We start from the raw sequence: 23,458 nt of genomic DNA on the forward strand, positions 1-23,458 counted from the left end.
TAATAGTTAAGCCACACATGAGCTGGACTGGGTTGTCAGTGGCTACTTGTGATGCATGCTCTTAGGAGCATTGAATAGTGGGAGCTTACCCCACTACCAGTCTTGGCTGTAACAACCTTAAGGAACCAGATTGATTTTAAGAAAAGGTTAAAAAGTCATCACAACATTCCAGGGCGAAGGGCCTGGGCTGTTCCTTGTTCTATTTACGTAACAGTTCTGGAACTTGACGCCAGTCCCAGGGAAGAGTAACGACCAGAGTTCCACCATTCAGCTGAATCGGCCTTTTATTTCTGGTTGACTGTAGAAATCAAATCTTTCCAGTTTAGTTTCAATGGTGTGCTGTACACTTTATACACTCCCTTATATACATCCTGTTTGCACTGAGGTTACTTTAAGTTAATATCTAAAGCATCAGGCAATGAATATTATAATAGTGAATTACATGCACTAATTTGGTTTTTAGCTGGTGAGATGGCCACTTTGTGTCTCTGGGTCTCACCCAGCCTTATCTCCCAGTGTAGTTTCAGTTAGGATTACTATGAGGTTGTGCGTCTCCACCTCTGGCCTGGCTGGAGGTGTTGGCCACCGCTAATCCAGTGACCCACTCACATCTGGTGATTTCACCACATCCACCAGGAAGGAAAGCTCGTTGCACAGGGTCTCGTATCGGAAAGCCATGCGGATTTGAGCCACGTTGGTCTTGCGGATGTCGTTCCCCTCGGGCCCTTCTTTCAGGTAGTTCACTCCGAGAAAGTGTTGCTTCTCCTGTGGAACAAGATGATATTAGTTCCTTTTACCAGATGCAGAGAACATATTCTCTGTCTCTGGGACAGAACAAAACACCACAGCCAACAAAACTCACCCGTGCCTCTTTCTCAGGAGGCTAAAGAAATCTCACATGAACCATTCGCCACTTACCAAGTTTTACCAATGCACCAGAGAAAGCATCCACTCTGGTAATGGTACGGCAACTGTTCTGCCTGTGACCGTAAGAAACCGCAGAGTGTGTGACACAGCTGAGCACATCACAGAAACCAGCCTCCCCTCCATGGACTCTGTCTACACATCTCACTGCCTCAGTAAAGCAGCCAACATAACCAAAGACCCCACTTACACCGGACATTCTCTCATTGGGCAGAAGATACTAAAGTCAAAAAGCCCTTGGAAAAAGCCTTTGACTATCCACATGATCAATGCCTCTCATCAGCTTATACTCTCTATTAGGTCACCTCTCATCCTCTGACGCTCCAAGGAGAAAAGTCTGTTCACTCAACCTATTCTCATAAGGCATGCTCCCCAATTCAGGCACCATCCTTGTAAATCTCCTCTGCACCCCTTCTGTAGTTTCCACATCCTTCCCGTAGTGAGGTGACCAGAACTGAGCACAGTATCCCAAGTGGGGTCTGACCAGGGTTCTATACAGCTGTAACATTACCTTTCGGCTCCTAAACTCAATCCCACGATTGATGAAGACCAATGCTCTGTATGCCTTCTTAACCACAGTCAACCTGCGCAGCTGCTTTGAGCGTCCTATGGATTTGGACCCCAAGATCCCTCTGATCCTCCACACTGACAAGAGTCTTACCATTAATACTATATCCTGCCATCATATTTGACCTACACTTGTGGGCATTCACAGGAAAATGAAGAGGTACATTGTGATATATGGGAGGAGCTGGTCTTGTTTTATTGCTGCCTGAGTTTGGGGTTGTTCTGCGGAACATTGTGAGCCAGAATGTGTGGTGACGCTTGCAGGCTGCCCAGCACTTTGTTAGGCTGTTGACGCATTTCGCCGAATGCTTCAAATATAAATAATCTGATTCTGAGCAGTGCGTGGATAGGAAGGGTATGGAGGCCTATGGGGCTAGGCTGAATAACAGCTTGGTATGGACTAGATCGGCTAAAGGGCCTCTTTCTGTTCTTAATTGTCTATGACTATGACAATAGAATTTAGAAAAAATGACTGACAAACAAGTGATCTATTTTGTGAATCGGCATTTACCTTATGGGATAAGCCACTCTGGAGCACACTGTTCCTCGCAATCTCACACAGGTCGCACGTGCTGAGCTTCCAGACTTGTGCAGCTATTGCATACTCTTCCATCAGAGCCTCCTACGGACAGCGGATAGTCAGCACATTATCCAACAGGTTACCAACCCTTCCTGATCTCTTCAAAGATTCAAAGCACATTTATTAGCGAAGTATGTACACAACCCTGAGATTTGTCTTCCCACAGACAGCCACAAAACAAAGAACAACATGGAACCCGTTCAAAGGGAAACATCAAACGTCCAATACACAAAAAAGGCATCGTGCAAATGACAAAAAAAAACGCAGAATATAAAACATCAAACCACAGAGTCATTGGAACAGTCCAGGAATACAAAGGACAAAGCTGAAAGTAAATTTATTATTAAAGTACACATATGTCACCATATATTACCTTCCAGGCATTTGCAGGAAATAAAGAAATGCAGTATAATTTTATGAAAAACTCTACATAAACAAAGACTAATAAACAACCAAATTGCAAAAGAAGGCAAACTGTGAATAACAAGCAATACTAAGGACATGAGTTGTGAGAATCCTGAAAATGAATCTGTACACCCTACAGTTGCTCTGACAGTCCCTCCCAAACTTCTCTCCTGCTGATTCAACACACTGGGCAGGTTCCCTCCCAATCACACATCAACCCCCCCCCCCCCCCCACCTTGACTTAGCGTGACACTTAACAGCACCTGCAGGCTTTTCTCAGTGAAATTAAGAGCACGCTTTGTCCCCACTACTGGAGCATGTGCTGTGCCCAGGGCTGAGGCATTCAGGAGTGGACCACGTGAGTCATGGTCCTCTCTGTCTCTCTGACCATGTTCAAAGTTCAAAGCAAATTTAAGAACATATATACAAACCTGAGATTAATTTTCTTGTGAGCATTCACAGAACAAAGAAATACAATTGAATCAGTGAACAACTACACACAGACTGGTAAACGACCAAGCTGTAAAAGACAAACGATATAAATACAAAGCAATTAATGATAATAAAAAATGAGAACAGAAGAATCCTTGAAAGTGAGTCAATAGGTTGTGGAATCAGTTGAGCAATGGGGGTGAGTGAAGTTATCCCCTCTGCTTCAGGAGCCTGGTGGGTGTTGATGAGTGATAATTGTTCCTGAATTTGATGGTGTTGCTTTGTTCTTGGAGTTATCACTGAACCCAGATATTTAGGACACAGGAGACTGTAGATGGTGGAATCTGGGGTAAAATAAAACAAAGTGCTGGAAGTGCTCAGTAGGTTGAGCAGCGTCTGTGGAGTTAGATGTTACTACAAATATTCCTGTGTTGTGAGAGGACAGGTGCTTCCTTAGCGTTGTCATAGCCGGGGTGGTAATAGGGATAAGCTCTTATTACCCGTTAAATGCTCCCAATGGTGTGTGTCTCAAATAGCTTTTGACAACCAAGTCCAGCTCCTGGCTTTCGTGTGAGGTTCAGCTACTAACCCAGTGGAACCATTTCTACTGACAGGAGAAGGGGCAAAGGTGGGTTACTGGCACCTTAAAACCAGTTGTTTGGGCAGACAGGGCACGTCAGCTGGGGTTGACAGCTCATCTAGAAGGGAAACTCTGATCTCAAACTTCCACTTCCTTGTGGCTATTACTCATGGCTTCAGGAGTAATTTCCGAGGAAAAGTCCAGAGCTGGAGTCCCTAAGGCAGCCCTATGTTGGGTTCATCAACAACAACTGGTGATTACTGTGGAGCGGGAGTAAGGAGTGCTCGTGATCGAAAGACGACTGGAGATCGGAGGATCAGCCGTTGTAGGTAGGCCGAGACCCTCGGACCTAACTGGAGAGTACTTGAGGAGGAAGGTAAAGCTGCGCAAGCGCGGGTGACGTCAGCGGCGAGCGCGGGCTTTAAAAAGCAGCCTGCGGAGTGCGCAGGAGCAGAGTGCTGGGCTTTGGCTCAGCGGGCTTCGGCAAGTAGCCTGCTTTTCATTTATTCTGACTAATCTGTCATCAGGTGATGGGGAGACTGTTAGAGCAGTGGTGTGCTCCGTATGCAGTATGTGGAAGGTCAGGGTCAACACAGTTGTCCCTGATGACCACACCTGCAATAGGTGCATCCAGCTGCAGCTCCTATCAGCCCGAGTTAGGGAATTGGAGCAGGAGCTGGATGAACTACGGATCATTCGGGAGGCAGAGGCAGAGATAGATAAGAGTTATCGGGAGGTAGTCACACCAAAAAGACAGGAGTTAGGCAAATGGGTGACAGTCAAGAGAGGCGGGGGAGCAGACAGAGAGAGAAGAGCACCCCTGTGGCCGTTCCCATCAAAAATAAGAATACCGTTTTGGATACTGTTGGGATGACCTACCAGGAACAAGCTGCAGTGGTCCTGTCTCTGGCACTGAGGTTGGACCCTCGACTAGGAAGGGGAGGAGGGAAGAGAAGAGAGCGGTAGTGATAGGGGATTCTATAGTCGGGGGGCGGATAGGAGATTTTGTGGGGAAGATCGGGAGTCTCGGATGGTATGTTGCTTCCCTGGTGCCAGGGTCCGAGACATCTCAGATCAGGTGCAGGTTATTCTCGAGAGGGAGAGCAAGAATCCAGATGTTGTGGTCCATGTAGGGACCAATGACATGGGTAGGATGAGTGAGGGGGTCCTGCGTAGGGAGTTCAGGGAGTTAGGTGCAAAGCTGAAGAGCAGGACCTCCAGGGTAACAATCTCAGGATTGCTACCTGTGCCATGTGTGAGTGAGGCAAGGAACAGAAGGATTATACAGATTAATACGTGGCTGAGAGGATGGTGCAGGAGGGAGGGCTTCAGGTTTGTAGATAACTGGGCTTTGTTCCAGGGAAGGTGGGATCTGTTCCGAAGGGACGGTTTACACCTGAACTGGAGCGGTACTAACATTCTTGCAGGGAAGTTTGCTAGTGCTTCTTGGGGGGGGGGGGGGGGGGGTTTAAACTAAATTTGCAGGGGGCGGGAATCCAGAATGTGAGAGAGGATAGCGAGAGGAAGAATAAAGGACAGGTGGGGACTACACGGTTCCGGAATATTAAATGTGTAGTAGAGAAAGGTGAGGCGGAACAAGTGATAAGGAGGACACATGTACAGAGGGATGGTCTGAAGGTACATGGAGTTAAATGTGCAGAAAGAATAAGTAAATTTAGGAAGGACAACAAAATTCTGGGGGCATATAGCCCGATGGGAGTTCGGGGAGCTGGGTTAAGCACAATAGGCAGCAATTCAAACAGAGAGAGGAGAAATGGGCTAAAAATTCTATATCTGAATGCACAAAGTGTCAGAAATAAGGCAGATGAACTTGAAGCCCAGGTGTGAATGGGTAACACTAATGTTGTTGGGATAACTGAGACATGGCTGCAGGGAGATCAGACCTGGGAAATGAATGTACAAGGGTATACATGCTATCGTAAGGACAGAAATGTGGGCAGAGGGGGTGGGGTGGCCCTGTTGGTGAGGAATGAGATTCAGTCCTTTGCAAGGGGGGACATAGGGTCAGGAGAAGTAGAGCCTGTGTGGATAGAACTGAGGAACAGTAAGGGCAAAAGGACCTAAATGGGTGTTGTCTACAGGCCACCAAACAGTAGCATGGATATTGGGTGCAAGTTGAATAGGGAGTTACATTGGCATGTGGCAAAGGTAATGTTGCAGTAGTTATGGGGGATTTCAACATGCAGGTGAACTGAGAGAATCAGGTTGGTGTTGGACCACAGGATAGGGAGTTTGTAGAGTGCCTACGGGATGCATTCTTGGAACAGCTTGTACGAGAGCCGACCAGGGACAAGACTATTCTGGATTTAGTGTTATGTAATGAACAGTATTTGATAAGCAATCTTGCAGTAAAGGAGCCATTAGGAGGTAGTGATCACAATATGATAAGTTTATATCTGCAATTTGAGAAGGATAAGGACAGCTCAGAGGTGTCAGTGTTGCAGTTGAACAGGGGAAACTATGGAGCCGTGAGGGAGGAGCTGGCCAAAGTTGACTGGACGGATAGCCTAGCAGAAAAGACAGTGGTACAGCAATGGCAGTTATTCTTGGGAATAATGCACAAGGTGCAAAATCAGTTTATCCCCCAGAGAAGGATGGATTCAAAGGGGGGAAAGGGGGCACAATGGTTGACAAAGGAAGTCAGAGATTGCATAGCATTAAAAAAAAAGGAAGTATGACAGAGCAAAGGTGAGTGGGAGGACAGATGATTGGGAAGTTTTTAAGGAACAACAGAACTTAACTAAAAAGGCAATATGGGGAGAAAAAATGAGGTACGAACGCAAGCTAGCCAGGAATATAAAGGAAGATAGCAAAAGCTTTTTAGGTAGGTAAAGAGAAAGAAGATAGTTAAGAACAATGTTGGGCCCTTGAAGAATGAATTGGGTGAAACTGTTATGGGAAACAGAGAAATGGCAGAAGAATTTAATGAGTACTTTAGATCTGTCTTCACTAGGGAAGATACAAGCAATCTCCCAGATGTATGGATGGGCCAAGGACATAGGGTAACAGAGGAAATTAAACAGATTGACATTCGAAAGGAAACGGTGATGAGAAGACTGATGGGAATGAAGGCTGACAAATCCCCAGGTCCAGATGGTCTGCATCCTAGGGTACTAAAGGAGGTGGCCCTGGAAATTGCAGATGCATTGGTAATCATTTTCCATTGTTCCTTAGATTCAGGATCAGTTCCTGAGGATTGGAGAATGGCTAATGTTATCCCACTTTTTAAGAAAGGAGGGAGGGAGAAAACAGAGAACTATCGACCTGTCAGCTTGACATCGGTGGTGGGGAAGATGCTAGAGTCCATTATTGATGAAATAGAGGCATATCTAGATAGCAGTGATAGGGTTGGGCCGAGCCAGCATGGATTTACCAAGGGTAAATCATGCTTGACTAATCTGTTGGAGTTTTTCGAGGATGTAACCAGGAAGTTAGTCGGGAGAGATCCAGTGGATGTAGTGTACCTTGATTTTCAGAAGGCATTTGATAAGGTCCCACATAGGAGATTGGTGGGTAAAATCAAAGCTCAGGGCATCGGGGGGAAGACATTGACATGGATAGAAAACTGGTTAGCAGATAGAAAGCAAAGGGTAGCGGTGAATGGGTGTTTCTCAGAATGGCAGGTGGTGACTAGTGGGGTGCCACAGGGCTCAGTATTGGGACCACAGCTGTTTACAATTTATGTCAATGATTTAGATGAAGGCATTGAGAATAACATCAGCAAGTTTGCTGATGATACTAAGCTGGTTGGCAGTGTGGCATGTGATGAGGATGTTAGGAGAATTCAGGGTGACTTGGATAGGCTGGGTGAGTGGGCAGATACTTGGCAGATGACATTTAATGTGAATAAGTGTGAGGTTATCCACTTTGGGAGTAAGAACAGGAAGGCAGATTATTATCTGAACAGTGTAGAGCTAGGTAAGGGAGGAATACAAAGAGATCTAGGAGTCCTTGTTCATCAGTCACTGAAGGTGAATGAGCAAGTGCAGCAGGCAGTGAAGAAGGCTAATGGAATGTTGGCCTTTATTACAAAGGGAATTGAGTACAAGAGCAAGGAAATCCTCTTGCATTTGTACAGAGCCCTGGTGAGACCACACCTGGAGTATTGTGTACAGTTTTGGTCTCCAGGGTTAAGGAAGGACATCCTGGCTGTAGAGGAAGTGCAGCATAGATTCAAGAGGTTAATTCCTGGGATGTCTGGACTGTCTTACGCAGAGAAGTTAGAGAGACTGGGCTTGTACACGCTGGAATTAAGGAGATTGAGAGGGGATCTGATTGATACATATAAGATTATTAAGGATAATATAATATTAAGGACAAGATAGAGGCAGGAAATATGTTCCAGATGCTGGGAGAGTCCAGTACCAGAGGGCATGGTTTGAGAATAAGGGGTAGGTCATTTAGGACAGAGTTAAGGAAAAACTTCTTCTCCCAAAGAGTTGTGGGGGTCTGGAATGCACTGCCTCGGAAGGTAGTGGAGGCCAATTCTCTGGATGCTTTCAAGAAGGAGCTAGATAGGTATCTTATGGATAGGGGAATCAAGGGATATGGGGACAAGGCAGGAACCGGGTATTGATAGTAGATGATCAGCCATGATCTCAAAATGGCGGTGCAGGCTCGAAGGGGCAAATGGTCTACTTCTGCACCTATTGTCTATTGCCACTACATAGAAACATTGAAAACTTACTGCACAATGCAGGCCCTTCAGCCCACTATGTTGTGCCAAAAATGTACTTACTTTAGAAATTACCTCAAGTTATCCATAGCCCTCTATTTTTCTAAGCTCCATGTACCTATCCAGGAGTCTCTTAAAAGACGCTATCGTATCTGCCTCCACCACCATTACCGGCAGCCCATTCCACACACTCACCACTCTCTGAGTAAAAAACTTACCCCTGACATCTTCTCTGTACCTACTTGTAAGCACCTTAAAACTGTGCCCTCTCGTGCTAGCCATTTCAGCCCTGGGAAAAAGCCTCTGACTATCCACACGATCAATGCCTCTCATCATCTTATACTGTGGTGCCAAACTGTATCGGAATCTGCTGTTCCTTTGGATGATCAGCTGAATGGAGATGGGGAGCCGGCTCCATGGGCAGCAACTTGCTCTTCATATCATACTGTCCTGGCTTGCATGTCGACTACTGGGCCGCAACGTGTATGGTAAATCTTAACCAATGGAGGCCATGAGGATAGAGGGAACAGGTGCCATCAACATGGGTTCTGTTAATGTTACGTCCTCTTCCTGAATATGATGTATTGTAGAGGTTCGGATGTTGTGTACAAGACATAGGTGAGGCCACATGTGGAGGATTTTGATCAGATTTGGTCACCATGCTGCAGGAAACAAGCATTCATCTGGAAAGGATGTGGAGGAGATTTATGAGGATGTTGCCAGGACTGGTCAGACTGAATTATGGAAAGAGGTTGAGCACATTGGGACTTATTTATTCAAGCAAGGGAGAAGGAGGGGTGATCTTGTTAAAATCATATGGGACATAGGGTGAATACACACAATCTTTTGCCAGGGATGGGGAATCAGAGTTAGAGAGTGCAGTTTTCGAGTGGAAGGATTTAATAGGAACCTTTTCACCCAGAGGGTGGGCCATACATGGAACAAGCTGCCAGAGGAGGTGACTGAAACAGGTGCATTAAGAATACTTAAAAGTTACTTTGACAGATACATGGATAGGAAAGATACAAGGATAGCAGGAGTTCCAAAACGTTTTTATGCCGTGGACCCCTACCATTAACTGAGGGGTCTGAGGTCCCCAGGTTTGAAACCCCTGGTCTAGAGGTGTATGTGAAGGCAGTGTGGAAGACACAAGCAGTATGGTGGAAGTTTCAGGTGCGGGGGGGCATGAAGTGTGTGAAGTTACCATGACTGGAGCGAAAGTTCTTGGGAAACTGAAAGATCTGAAGGTGGTTAAGTCTCCCGGACAAGATGGTATACACCCCAGAATTCTGAAAGATGTGGCTGAAGAGATCATAGAGGCAGTAGTAATGATTGTTCAAGAATCACTAGATTCTGGAATGGTTCCAGAAGACTGGTACATGTCACTCCACACTTCAAGAAGGGAGAGAGGCAGAAAAGAAATCATAGGCCAGTTAGTCTGACCTCAGTAGCTGGGAAGATGTTGGAGTCCATGATTAAGATGAGGTCTCAGGGTACTTGGAGGTGCATGATAAAATAGGCCATAGTCAGCACGGTTTCCTCAAGGCAAAATCTTGCCTGAGAAATCTGTAGGCATTCTTTGAAGAAGTAACAAGCAGGATAGACACAGGAGAATCACGTGAAGTTGTGTACTTGGATTTTCAGAAGGCCTTTGACGAGGTGCCACACATGAGGCTGCTTAACAAGCTGCGAGCCCATGGTATTAAAGAAAAGATTCTAGCATGGATAAAGCAGTGGCTGATTGGCAAGAGGCAAAGTGTAATAAAGGGAGCCTTTACTCCAAGTGATTTCTGACCAGGGTCCTATATAGCTGTAACATTACCTCTCGGCTCAAACTCAATTCCACGATAGCTCTACGTTCTAATCTGGAATGTTTTTAGCAGGAACCCACAGCATAGGTATCGATCACTGGTTCCTGGGTCCCAGAAACATACCAAGCACAGACTGGTCTCTGTTACACCCCTGGGTCGGAGAGAGACATACCAAATACAGACAGACACGGCTCCATTCACCAACATCTCACCCTGGGTCGGAGAGAGACATACCAAATACAGACAGACACAGCACCATTCACCAACATCTCACCCTGGGTCAGAGAGAGACATACCAAATACAGACAGACACAGCTCCATTCACCAATATCTCGCCCTGGGTCGGAGAGAGACATACCAAATACAGACAGACACAGCTCCATTCGCCAACATCTCACCCTGGGTCAGAGAGAGACATACCAAATACAGACAGACACAGCTCCATACGCCAACATCTCACCCTGGGTCAGAGACAGACATACCAAATACAGACAGACAGAGCTCCATTCACCAACATCTCACCCTGGGTCAGAGAGAGACAAACCAAATACAGACAGACACAGCTCCATTCACCAACATCTCACCCTGGGTCAGAGAGAGAGACATACCAAATACAGACAGACACAGCTCCATACGCCAACATCTCACCCTGGGTCAGAGAGAGACATACCAAATACAGACAGACACAGCTCCATACGCCAACATCTCACCCTGGGTCAGAGAGAGACATACCAAATACAGACAGACACAGCTCCATTCACCAACATCTCACCCTGGGTCGGAGAGAGACATACCAAATACAGACAGACACAGCTCCATTCACCAATATCTCGCCCTGGGTCGGAGAGAGACATACCAAATACAGACAGACACAGCTCCATTCACCAACATCTCACTCTGGGTCAAAGAGAGACATACCAAATACAGACAGACACAGCTCCATACGCCAACATCTCACCCTGGGTCAGAGAGAGACATACCAAATACAGACAGACACAGCTCCATTCACCAACATCTCACCCTGGGTCGGAGAGAGACATACCAAATACAGACAGACACAGCTCCATTCACCAATATCTCGCCCTGGGTCGGAGAGAGACATACCAAATACAGACAGACACAGCTCCATTCGCCAACATCTCACCCTGGGTCAGAGAGAGACATACCAAATACAGACAGACACAGCTCCATTCACCAACATCTCACCCTGGGTCAAAGAGAGACATACCAAATACAGACAGACACAGCTCCATACGCCAACATCTCACCCTGGGTCAGAGACAGACATACCAAATACAGACAGACAGAGCTCCATTCACCAACATCTCACCCTGGGTCAGAGAGAGACATACCAAATACAGACAGACACAGCTCCATTCACCAACATCTCACCCTGGGTCGGAGAGAGACATACCAAATACAGACAGACACAGCTCCATTCACCAACATCTCACCCTGGGTCACAGAGAGACATACCAAATACAGACAGACACAGCTCCATATGCCAACATCTCACCCTGGGTCACAGAGACATACCAAATACAGACAGACACAGCTCCATTCACCAACATCTCACTCTGGGTCAAAGAGAGACATACCAAATACAGACAGACACAGCTCCATACGCCAACATCTCACCCTGGGTCAGAGAGAGACATACCAAATACAGACAGACACAGCTCCATTCACCAACATCTCACCCTGGGTCAGAGAGAGAGTGACAGACCAAATACAGACAGACACAGCTCCATTCACCAATATCTCGCCCTGGGTCGGAGAGAGACATACCAAATACAGACAGACACAGCTCCATTCGCCAACATCTCACCCTGGGTCAGAGAGAGACATACCAAATACAGACAGACACAGCTCCATTCACCAACATCTCACCCTGGGTCAAAGAGAGACATACCAAATACAGACAGACACAGCTCCATACGCCAACATCTCACCCTGGGTCAGAGACAGACATACCAAATACAGACAGACAGAGCTCCATTCACCTACATCTCACCCTGGGTCAGAGAGAGACAAACCAAATACAGACAGACACAGCTCCATTCACCAACATCTCACCCTGGGTCAGAGAGAGAGACATACCAAATACAGACAGACACAGCTCCATTCACCAACATCTCACCCTGGGTCAGAGAGAGACATACCAAATACAGACAGACACAGCTCCATACGCCAACATCTCACCCTGGGTCAGAGAGAGACATACCAAATACAGACAGACACAGCTCCATTCACCAACATCTCACCCTGGGTCAGCTACCCACCTTGGTATAATGGAACTGCATTGGGTCATCAGTGGACAGCGACACCTTGAGGCCTTTGTGGAGGAACTCCCGCATTGGGTTCTTGGAGTACTCCAGGAAAAGGCTGTTGTTGCTCAGGGGGGACATTGCAATGGGGATCTGAGTGAGATAGTACAGGTACTGAAGAACGGGACTCTGGGAAATCAAAACACACACCATTCAGGTTAGGCAATGCAGACATCTTGAAAATATGCTCAACAGTTCATCACACAAATCCAATATAGGAATCTCATACTTATCATCATTGCAGACGGAGGGTCACACTGTGGGAGGGGTGGTACTGAGGGAGAATCTCACGGTGGGAGGGGTGGTACTGAGGGAGAGTCACACTGTGGGAGGGTAGTACTGAGGGGCCAAAAGACCTGTTCTATGTTCTCTATGGCCTAGGTGACAAGACCTAAGGGTCCGATTTTTCACTGTACTGATGCTACCGAACAGTTCATAACTGGTCTGGATGTCAGTAACCAGCGGTGTTCCGCAGGGGTCTGCTCTGGGACCCTGGCTCTGTGTGATCTTTATAAATGACTTGGATGAGGAAGAGGAGGGATAGGTTAGTAAGTTTGTAAATGACACAAAGGCTGGTGGTGGTGTTGTGGATAGACTGCAGGAGTGTTCAAAATAAATTTATTAGCAGATTACATGTATAGTACATCACCATACACACACTGAGATTCATTTTCTTGCGGGCATACTCAGTAAATCCAGAGAAACACGGTAGAATCAATGAAAGATTGCACCCAACAAGACAGACAAGCAACCCGTGTGCAAAAGGCAACAAACTGCAGATACAAAAGGGGAAAAAATAATAATAATAAATAAAAAATAAATATTGAGAACATGAGAAGAAGAGTCCTTGAAAGTGAGTCTATAGGTTGCAAGAACAGTTCAGTGGTGGAGTGAGTGAAGTTCTCTCTCTGATTCCAGAACCTGTTGGTTGAAGTGTCCCTGAACATGATGGTGTGGGTCTTGAGGCTCCTGTACTTTCTTGATGGCAACAGCCAGAAGAGAGCATGGGCTGGATGGTGGAGGCCCCTGATGATGGATGCTGCTTTTCTGTGACAGCGCTCCCTGCAGATGTGCTGAATGTTGAGGGGGACCGTATCTGCTACTTCTTGTAGGATTTTTTTGTTCAAAAGCATTGGTGTTTCCATACCGGGCCATGATACAGCCAGTCAATATACTCTTCGCCACACATCTATAGAAGTTTGTCAAAGTTTTAGACATCCTGCCAAATCTTCACAAACCCCCAAGGAAGTAGAGGCGCTGCCATGCTTTCTTCGTAATTGCACTTGCATGCTGGGCCCAGGACTGGTCCTCCGAAATGATAACATCGAGGAATTTAAAGTTGCCGACTCTCTTCAGCTCTGATCCCCGGATGCTGATTGGCTCACGGACCTCTGGTTTCCTCCTCCTAAGGTCAATAATCAGCTTCTTGGTCTTGCTGACACTGAGTAAGAGGTTGTTGTTATGGGACCACTCGGGCAGATTTTCAGTCCCCTCATGCTGATTCATTACCACCTTTGATTCGGCCCACAACAGTGGTATCAGCAGATTTAAATATGGCGTTAGAGCTGCGCTTGGTCTCACAGTCACAGGTGTAAAGTGAATAGAGCTTTAGACTTAAGGGGCTAAGCACACAGCCTTGTGGTGCACTGGTGGTTGATGGAGATTGTGGAGGGGATGTCATTGTCAATCCAAACTGACTGGGGTCTGCAAGTGGGGAAATCGAGGATCCAACACCACAAGTGGGTTTTGAGGCCAAGGTCTCGAAGCTTATTGATAGGTTTTGAGGGGATGACGGTGTTGAGCCGAGCTGTAGTCGATAAAGAGCATCCTGATAGTGAACTTCCGCTGTCCAGATGTTGCAGGGCTGAGTAACGGGCCGACGAGATGGCATCTGCAGTTGGAGGTTACAACAGGACACCGACAGGATGCAAAACTGGGCTGAGAAGTGGCAGATGGAGTGCTACCCGGAAAAGTGAGAAATGGTTCACTTTGGAAGGTTGGAAATGATGATTAAGGTGTACAAGATGAGAAGAGGCATAGATCAAGCGGACAGCCAAAGAGAAGTGGCTAATACAAAAGGGACGTAACTTTACAGAGATTGGAGAAATGTACAGGCGCACTGCCAGGGCTGGTGGGAGAGGAACTTACATAGGCACATGGATGAAATCAGAATGGAAGGCTAGAAGGGTTATGTTGATGCTGGAGTGGGTTTGGAGTTTACAACATTATGGGCCAAAGGATCTGCACTTGATTTATTATTTATTTCATCACTTAGAGGTACAGCGGAGAACAGGGCCTTCCAGTCCAACCGAGCCTAATCACAACAACCGAGATGTCTTTGGACAGTGGGAGGTAACCAGAGCTCCCGGAGGAAACCCACGAGGTCACAGGGAGAATGTACAAACTGCTTACAGTTAAATTAAACCCGGAGCTGTAATATCGTCACGCTAAATGCTGCAGTACTGTTTCATGCTCTATAGCTTGCCACCCCACAGGATGGTGCCCAACACGGAGCGTTTACCCTCAAGTTCTACAGACTGACGGCAAATGTTGGTCACAGCATTTCCAAGCGATGGTCCCTGAGTCACCACTTGATGAGCGTCTTGGGGAATATTGAGTTACCGAGTGTTTGGAATGTTTTCATCTTCGAAGGAACTGTGTACAAGCCGATCCCATTTCACTCCTGTCCCCTGGCCAACACCCAGCCCAACACCATGTTCACACTGTTCTCAGGAACTCTCCCGCTTTCTCACTGTTTTCCGGTGCCAAGATGTTGTATTGGGGGGGGGGGTTCCAGTTGGTCACGAGCCTCAGACAGTGTACAAGAGATTCTACACAAAATGCTGGATGAATTCAACAGGTTGGGCAGCATGTATGGACGGGAATAAATAGTCAATATTTCAAGCCAAGACCCTTCATCAGGACCTGATGATTTACTCGGCTTGAACTGTTGACTGTTTATTCATTTCCTTGGATTCTGCCTGACCTGCTGAGTTCCTCCAGCACTTTGTGTGTTAATCAGTCTGTAGACTGTGGGTGCTTTCTCAACCACAGGCGACTGTCACACAGACTCAGCAGAACTGTGTACACTAATCGGACCCCTCCTCCTACAGGTCCCACAAGACACAGGAGCAGAATGAGGCCACTCGGCCCATTCACTCTGCCCACCATCCCATCATGGCTGATTTATTATCCCTCTCAAACCCCTTTCTCCAGCTTTCTCTCTGTAACCTTTGACACCCTGACTAATCAAGAACCTAAAACCCTCCAATTCAAATATACACAGCGACTTGGCTTCCACAGCCACCTGTGGCAACAAATTCCACAGATTCACCACCCTCTGGCTAAAGAAATTCCTCCTCATCTCTGTTCTCAATGGATGCTCCTCTACTCTGAGGCTGTGCCCTCTGGTCCTAGACTCCCACACCATAGGAAACATTCTCTTCACATCCACTCTATTTTCAATAGGTTTCAATGAGATCCCTCCTTGTTCTTCTAAGTTCCAATGAGTACAGGCCCCAGAGCTATCAGACCCTCCTCATATGTTAACCTTTTAATTCCCAGAATCATTCTTGCGAACTTCCTTGAACCCTCTCCCATGCTAGCATAACAGATAGCCCAAAACTGCTCAAAATACCCAAGTACTTTATAAAGCCTTAGCATTACATCCTTGCTTTTATATTCTGAAATGAATGCTAACATTACATTTGCCTTCCTCACCACAGAGTCAACCTGTAAGTTAACCTTTAGTGAATCCTGCACAAGGACTCCAAGTCCTTTTGTAACTGATTGCTGAATTTGCTCCTCATTTAGAAATAGTCTATGCCTTGTTTTTCTATCAAAGTCCATGACCACACACTTTCCTACACTCTATTTCATCTGCAACTTCTTTGTCATTCTCCAGTCTAAGTTCTTCTGCAGACTCCCTGCTTCCTCAACACCACCCACCCCTCCACCTATCTTCATACCATCCCCAAACTTGGCCACAGAGCCATCAAATTCCTTCATCCAAATTATTGACATACAACATAAAATTCAGCAGTTCCAAAACCGACCCCTGTGGAACACCACTAGCAGCCAACCAGCCACAATTTTATTCCCAATATTTGCCACCAGACTCAAAAACAGTTACTTTTCCCAAGCAGTGAGGCTGATCAACACCTCCACCCACTAACACACCCCTCCACACCCCCAACCACCACTACTTCATCACTTCCTGTCAGAGTCACCTTATGAACACTCTGGTGCCCAGCATCACTTTACAGACATACAATCAATCTGTGTATATACACTATCCCGTGCATTTATATTTATGCTGGGTTTTTTTTTATTGTGTTCTATATTCTTTTTTTGTGCTGCATCAGATTAGGAGTAACAATTATTTTTTTCTCTTTTACCCTTGTGTATCTGGAATCTGGAATCTTGCTGTCTAGTCCTGCAGCTTTCTAATTCAGAAGGGTAGTATTTCTGTTGTGCCTGACTTACCTTCTTCAGGTTGAGTCCATGGGAAATGTTGTCAGCTGTGAGGAAGGCGGAGACAAGGTGTGTGATGGAGCCAGCCTCTCCACAGTGGGGCCGAAATTGGAAGGTACTGAGTCCTCGCTCCCTGGAACACAAAGGAGACGGTCAGTGCCCTGTGGAGGGGGCAGTTGTCAGTTCCATGGTCAGCCCATCGATGGAACCCAGTACCATTTACTGCTTACTTGTGTTGGGCATTGTAGGCATTTTGGTTTATATTTTATGGACACGACAGTAGCGTAGCGGTTAGAGTGATACTACTACAGCTCCAGTGTCAGAGTTCAGAGTTCAGTTCCAACATCATCCGTGGAATGTGTCGGTTTCCTCCCACAGCCCAAAGACCATACCGATAGGCTAACTCATCCTTGTAAATTGCCCCATGATGATTAGGGTTAAATTGGGGCAATTACTGGGTGGTGCAGCTTGATGGGCTAAAGGGCCTGTTTCACGCTCTATCTCTAAATAAAGTGTGCAGTGTGTGATATATGTTTTCTGGGTAAACTGGTGTGTGGTGTACGTTTTCTAGGTAAACTGTGGTCTGGGAACATTGTTTTGTTGTTTTTATGTACAGTCAGATGGCAATGAAGTTGAATGTTCTGTGGTACCAGGGATTAACCAATCTCACACCACACTGTGCACCCACGCCTCGATGTGCAACTTGTGACCCAGGGGAACCCTCTTTTTCCCTGGCTACATCGCACCCCGGTGACATGGCCTCGGTTCAGGGATCTGGAACCTTTCTGCAGGGATCCTGGAAGACCTACTCCACAGGCAATCTCATTCCCCCATTACCTCCCCTATTCCCTACCACGAGTCCATCAGCAACCCCCACCACCACTGTTCTCCTGCCTCTTCCTAGTCAATTAACCCTCCATGTCTTGGGGATATGGCAGCACATGGGAGGAGTTGGAGGAATCTTGTGGCCACAGGGCGGTCAAACTCCACACAGACAGCACACGAGGTCAGGGCTGGCATAGATCATATAACAGTACAGGCCCTTCAGCCCAAGTTGCTGTGCCAACACCTCAGCCCACTCTAAGATCAATTTAAATTCTGCCCTCTTGTATTTGCCATTTCTGCCCTGGGAAAAAGTCTCTGGCTGTCTACTCAATCTATGCCTCTTATCGGCTTGTACGCTTCTATCAGTCTCTCACTCGATCCAAAGAGAAAAGCCCTAGCTTGCACAACCTATTCTCACAAGACAAGGATGTGTGCTTTTGAAACCAAGGCACCGGAAGTCATGGGAAGGGAGGTACTAACTTGCTTACAGAGGACACCAGAATTGAACTCTGCGCTCCAACACCCGGAGCTGTAATAACACCGTGCTAACCGCTAACGCTCCTGTGGCATCCTCATTACTGACGCCTTATCCAGCACAGTTTGAAATATCCAGCAATGTGCTGGAAGAACTCTGCAGGTCAGGTAGCATCTGTGGGAGGAGAAGGACTGTCACTATCTAAGGTGAGAGATAGAGGGGGAGAGCCAGCATACAGAGGTGGGGACAGGGGTGGAGCTTTGGCTCATCCAGCAGTGTGACCAAGGGCCGCAGATGCCCAACGGCCAGCGATGCCACGCCCGCACCAAGAAGGTTCCAGAAGATGCACTTACTTGCGCAGGTTGTTGAGGACCATGATGTTGGCGTACATGTAATAGAGGTAGTAGCTGTAGGGGGGATTCTGCTCTCGGCTCCATTCCTCAGGGCTCGGGCTCTTCGTGGAGAACATATGAGCACTGTGCTTGGATTCGTCGTCCACACTATCAAACCCGGTCACCTGCCGCACACAACATTTTGTCAGAGGCAGCTCCAACTCCCTCATCTCACAAACATATATACAAGAAATATACATAAAAACAGCGTAAGCTTTCGTGGCATTACAGCATAAGACCATCTGACCATTAGACTGCTGTTTGTGATGTACATAAATGGCCTGGATGAAGAAGCAGATGGGTGGGTTAGTGTGTTTGCTGATGGGATGAAGACTGGTGGTGCTGTGGATGGTGTAAGTGGCTGGCAAAGAATACAGCGGGACATGGATCAGATGCAGATATGAGCGGAGAAACGGCAGATGGAGTTTAACCCGACAACTGTGAAGCGTTGCTCCTTGATATGAGCGGAGAAACGGCAGATGGAGTTTAACCCGACAACTGTGAAGCGTTGCTCCTTGATATGAGCAGGGAAACGGCAGATGGAGTTTAACCCGACAACTGTGAAGCGTTGCTCCTTGATATGAGCGGGGAAACGGCAGATGGAGTTTAACCCGACAACTGTGAAGCGTTGCTCCTTGATATGAGCGGGGAAATGGCAGATGGAGTTTAACCCGACAACTGTGAAGCATTGCTCCTTGGTAGGTCAAATGTAAAGAGAAATCTAAGTGTTGGTGAGCCGGATCTAAGAGAAATGTCTCTATACATCTCCCATCTACCAGCACCCCGGCAAGACATTCCACACACCCACCACTCTCTGTGTAAAAGAAACTCCTATATTTCCCTCCAATCACCTTAAAATGATGTCCCCTCATATTAATTATTTCTGCCCTGGGAATTAGGTGCAGGCTGCCCACCTGATCAATGCCCCTCATAACTGCATACACTTCTAATGTCTCCTAATACCTTTGTCAACCAGAGAAAAGCCCCAGCTCACTTGTCCTATTCCTATAAGGCATAGAGGGGCAAGGTCTCCCATTCAGAAAGTGGTGGATGTATGGAACGAGGCGCTGGAGGACAGGTACATGATTCGGGAAAGTTTGGATATGCAGGCTGATCAGACTGCCTCGATGGGCGGCTGGGCCTGTCCCCATGCTGCTTAGTGCCCCGCCACGGTGGCGTCCAGTGAGGGCAACTTTACAGCTTGGGGCTTCAGAGGTTGGAGTTCAAGTTCAATGTTGTCTGTCAGGAGTTTGAACATCCTCCCCATGTGTTTCCTCCCACAGTCCAAAGACAAACCAGTTAGCAGGTTAATTGGTCGCTGGGTGGCATGGCTCAAAGGGCCAGTATGTCTCTAAATAAAATAAGTAAATTTAATAATTTAACCACTTAGTTGTTTAAATTAATACTTCAATATATGCCTTATTACAATTTACAGATGTTTTTAATGTACTGCTGCCACGAACAACGAATTTCATGACACATGCCTGTGACATTAAACCTGATAGTGAAGCAGATGGCTGCGAAGATCACACCACGTCACTGGGTGTATTCAAAGCACAGGTTGTAGTCGGGGAGCCACAGGCCAGAGAATGGGATTGAGAAGCATCACAAATCAGCCATGTCAGAATGGCAGAGCAGACCAGATGGGCCAAATGGCCTACTTCTCGTTCGGTTTGGTGTTGTGACATCTCATTGGACTGGAAGACAAACAGGTTTTGGATAGTCCCGAGTCCCAGACACTGCTGGGTGGGCAGGGGCCCATCGACTGGCATGGGGAGTCTCCCCAACCCACCACACAAACAGTAGTCCACCCCCACCCTCCCCATCACAATTGATACCGGCCTGGACAACAGTCAGAAGGTTAAATAAACTTATTGGATTTCTGATTTTGATCAGGCTGCATCAGATTATTACAGTTCAGGGTCAGGGAAGGTGGTGGGAGGTCACAAAGCTGCAGTACCCACGTATTTCAGGAAGAGGTGCAGCTCCCGGTTTTCCCTCGGATTGATTGTCGCTTCAAACAGAGGCAGGAAAATATTCTCCAACATTTTCCCAAAACTTGGCAGGAGCTTTTTACTTCGAAAGATGTCGCTGGAAATAAAAAGAAAGTTAGATGATGAACCCATGCAAACATTGTCACTAATTGTCCTTAAACAATACATATTGTACCATCACCCACTGTATCTCACTGACATACATTAACTTGCTCATCTGTGTGTGCATCAAATATTCTGCAGTGGTACCGAGGGAGGGTCACACTGTGGGAGGGGAGGTACCGAGGGAGGGTCACACTGTGGGAAGGGCGGTACCGAGCGAGGGTCACACTGGGAGGAGCGGTACGGAGAGAGGTCACACTGTGGGAGGAGCGGTACGGAGGGAGGGTCACACTGTGGGAGGGGCGGTACTGAGGGAGTGTCACACTGTGGGAGGGGCGGTACTGAGGGAGTGTCACACTGTGGGAGGGGCGGTACTGAGGAATGGTCACACTGTGGGAGGGGCGGTACGGAGGGAGGGTCACACTGTGGGAGGGGCGGTACTGAGGAATGGTCACACTGTGGGAGGGGCGGTACTGAGGAATGGTCACACTGTGGGAGGGGCGGTACGGAGGGAGGGTCACACAGTGGGAGGGGCGGTAGTGAGGGAGGGTCACTCTGTGGGAGGGGCGGTACTGAAGGAGGGTCACACAGTGGGAGGGGCGGTAGTGAGGGAGGGTCACACTGTGGGAGGGGCGGTACTGAAGGAGGGTCACACAGTGGGAGGGGCGGTACTGAGGGATGGTCACACTGTGGGAGGGGCGGTACGGAGGGAGTGTCACACTGTGGGAGGGGCGGTACTGAGGGAGTGTCACACTGTGGGAGGGGCGGTACTGAGGAATGGTCACACTGTGGGAGGGGCGGTAGTGAGGGAGGGTCACACTGTGGGAGGGGAGGTACTGAGGGAGAGTCACACTGTGGGAGGGGCGGTAGTGAGGGAGGGTCACACTGTGGGAGGGGCGGTAGTGAGGGAGGGTCACTCTGTGGGAGGGGCGGTACTGAGGGAGGGTCACACAGTGGGAGGGGCGGTACTGAGGGAGGGTCACACTGTGGGAGGGGCGGTGCCATGCTGAGGAGCATCTAGTCTACGAGGGGAACTGGAGCAACCCTGGATCGCTGTCCCGTGCAGCTGCTCAGAGGAAGTGTGTCCCAAGGGGTTTGGAGGGAGGAGCTCTCCTAGTGCTGATTCCGCAGAGGGTGACAAGGGTGTGGATTCTGGATCCAGAGGTGGTGGGGCCTCCCTCTGTCACTGGTCCTGGTGTTGGGGTAGTGCCTGTGGTGGGTCCCATTAGGGCTACGGTGAGGTTTGTAAGGGACTACTGGGGGAAACCTCTCAAAGTCCAGTCAGCCACGGAGTTGACTGTTGAACTTCTCTGGGCCTTCTTGACATCCGAGGGGCTGATTATGCAGGGGTGCTGGGGGAGAGAATGGTAATAGGTGAGATGCCCCTCTCTTGGTGCAGAGCAGTCATGGCCCTGCTGACCAAGAAGGGGCATCTCCACAACCTGTGGAATTGGCGTCCAGTGTCCCTCCTCAGCGCGGAATACCAGATCTTTGCCCAGGCAATGGCTAATCATCTGGGCTCCATGCTGGCTCAAGTGGTTCACCCTGACTAGTTCTACACGGTCCCAGGGCAGTTCCTCCAGGACAAATCCACCTTGTCTGGGATCTGATCTACCTGTGCCGGGAGGCTAGTCTGTCAGGAGAAGGCATTTCTCAGGGTGGATTTTGCGAACTGCGTCCAACTGCTGTGGAGTGGCTGGTGAAGGTGAATGGGCCCTTGTGCCTTGGGAGGGGGCTGCATCAGGAATGCCCTATGTCAGGACAGTTGTACTCAATTTGCATGGAGCCATTCCTGTGCCTTCTCTACAGGAGGTTAACGGGATTGGTTCTGCGTGAACCAGACACAGAGGTCGTTCTGTTGGCTTATGTGAACATCCTCCTCATGGTCACCAACCCAGATGACGCAAGACTGCCGGCAGGTCCTCTGCAAGGGTCAACTAGGAGTAGAGCACTGGCCTGACGGATCAGTCACAGGTAGACTCCTTACCAGAGGGGTTGAGACCCTTTGCGTGGAGCACCACACACCTCCTCTACTTGGGAGTCTACCTGAGCTTGGCGGAGGAGACCTCACCAGCAAACTGGCAGGATTTGGAGACCAAGATCTCTGCCCGGTGGGGCGCAGGTCAGACCTCCTTCACTGGTCACCTCCATGATATGGTACCGACTGTCTACTTCAGTCCCACCACTGCTTTTGTCTCCGGGAACCAGAAGTGACTGGTGGACAGCTTCTGGGGCAATAGGAGGCGCTGGGTTTCTGCGACAGTCCTGAGTCTTCTGATCACAGAGGGCGATCGGTCATTGGTGCATCCACACCCAGCTGGCGGCTCTCCACCTCAGGACCCTGCAGAGATACCTGTACAGTGACCACCCCCCCAAGAGGGCATGGGCTGGCAATGTATTTTCTTTGCCCCCATGGCCTGCAGGAGGGAACTTTGAGAGAACTGCCTCAGTTTTACCGAGAGCTATTGAGGATATGGGGTCTAGTCTCATCCAGACAGGGTGATCTACACTGGTGGGGTCCCCAGTGGAAGTCTCTTTACGCAGGGGTGCTTCCCCTGTACATTGGGGACCTGGTGTGGAAGCTGTTGTATGGGGCTGTACCGTACAACAGGTTTTGAGCAGGTTCACTGTCCATCCTGTGACCGGGAGGAGTCAGTGTACCATGCTTATATGGAGTGTGAGAGGTTGCAGCCCCTGTTTGAGTGTCTGAAGGGGCTGCTGCTCAGGTTCTGGTTACACTTCAGCCCCGTACTCCTCATATACGGGCACCCAGTACGGAAGGGTTGGGCATGAGGAGGACCTACTGGTGGGTTTGCTCCTGGGCCTGGACAAGATGGCCATTTATGGGTCTTGGCGGCAGAAGGTTTACAGTTCT

The 23,458-nt window shown here is 48.2% G+C and overlaps 1 protein-coding gene across 4 annotated transcripts in view; it reads right to left on the reverse strand.

The window, feature by feature from the left end:
* Nucleotides 1-266: 266 nt before the first annotated feature.
* LOC132397439 (AMP deaminase 3-like) overlaps nt 267-23,458 on the reverse strand; it is an 82,544-nt gene continuing 59,352 nt past the window's right edge. For 3 of the 4 annotated variants that reach the window (XM_059976235.1, XM_059976232.1, XM_059976234.1), the window contains 6 exons: nt 20,452-20,578; nt 18,449-18,612; nt 16,808-16,928; nt 12,278-12,451; nt 2,003-2,113; nt 267-765 (listed from right to left, as the gene is read on the reverse strand). In XM_059976235.1, the coding sequence (XP_059832218.1) occupies nt 589-765; nt 2,003-2,113; nt 12,278-12,451; nt 16,808-16,928; nt 18,449-18,612; nt 20,452-20,578 (874 nt within the window). In that variant the 3' untranslated portion in view covers nt 267-588. Of the gene's footprint in view, nt 766-2,002; nt 2,114-2,907; nt 2,997-12,277; nt 12,452-16,807; nt 16,929-18,448; nt 18,613-20,451; nt 20,579-23,458 lie in introns of those variants that run through there. The other variant, XR_009513379.1, reaches the window with a different exon arrangement.

Source organism: Hypanus sabinus, chromosome 7 (genome assembly GCF_030144855.1).
Source record: "Hypanus sabinus isolate sHypSab1 chromosome 7, sHypSab1.hap1, whole genome shotgun sequence".
NCBI lineage: Eukaryota > Metazoa > Chordata > Chondrichthyes > Myliobatiformes > Dasyatidae > Hypanus > Hypanus sabinus.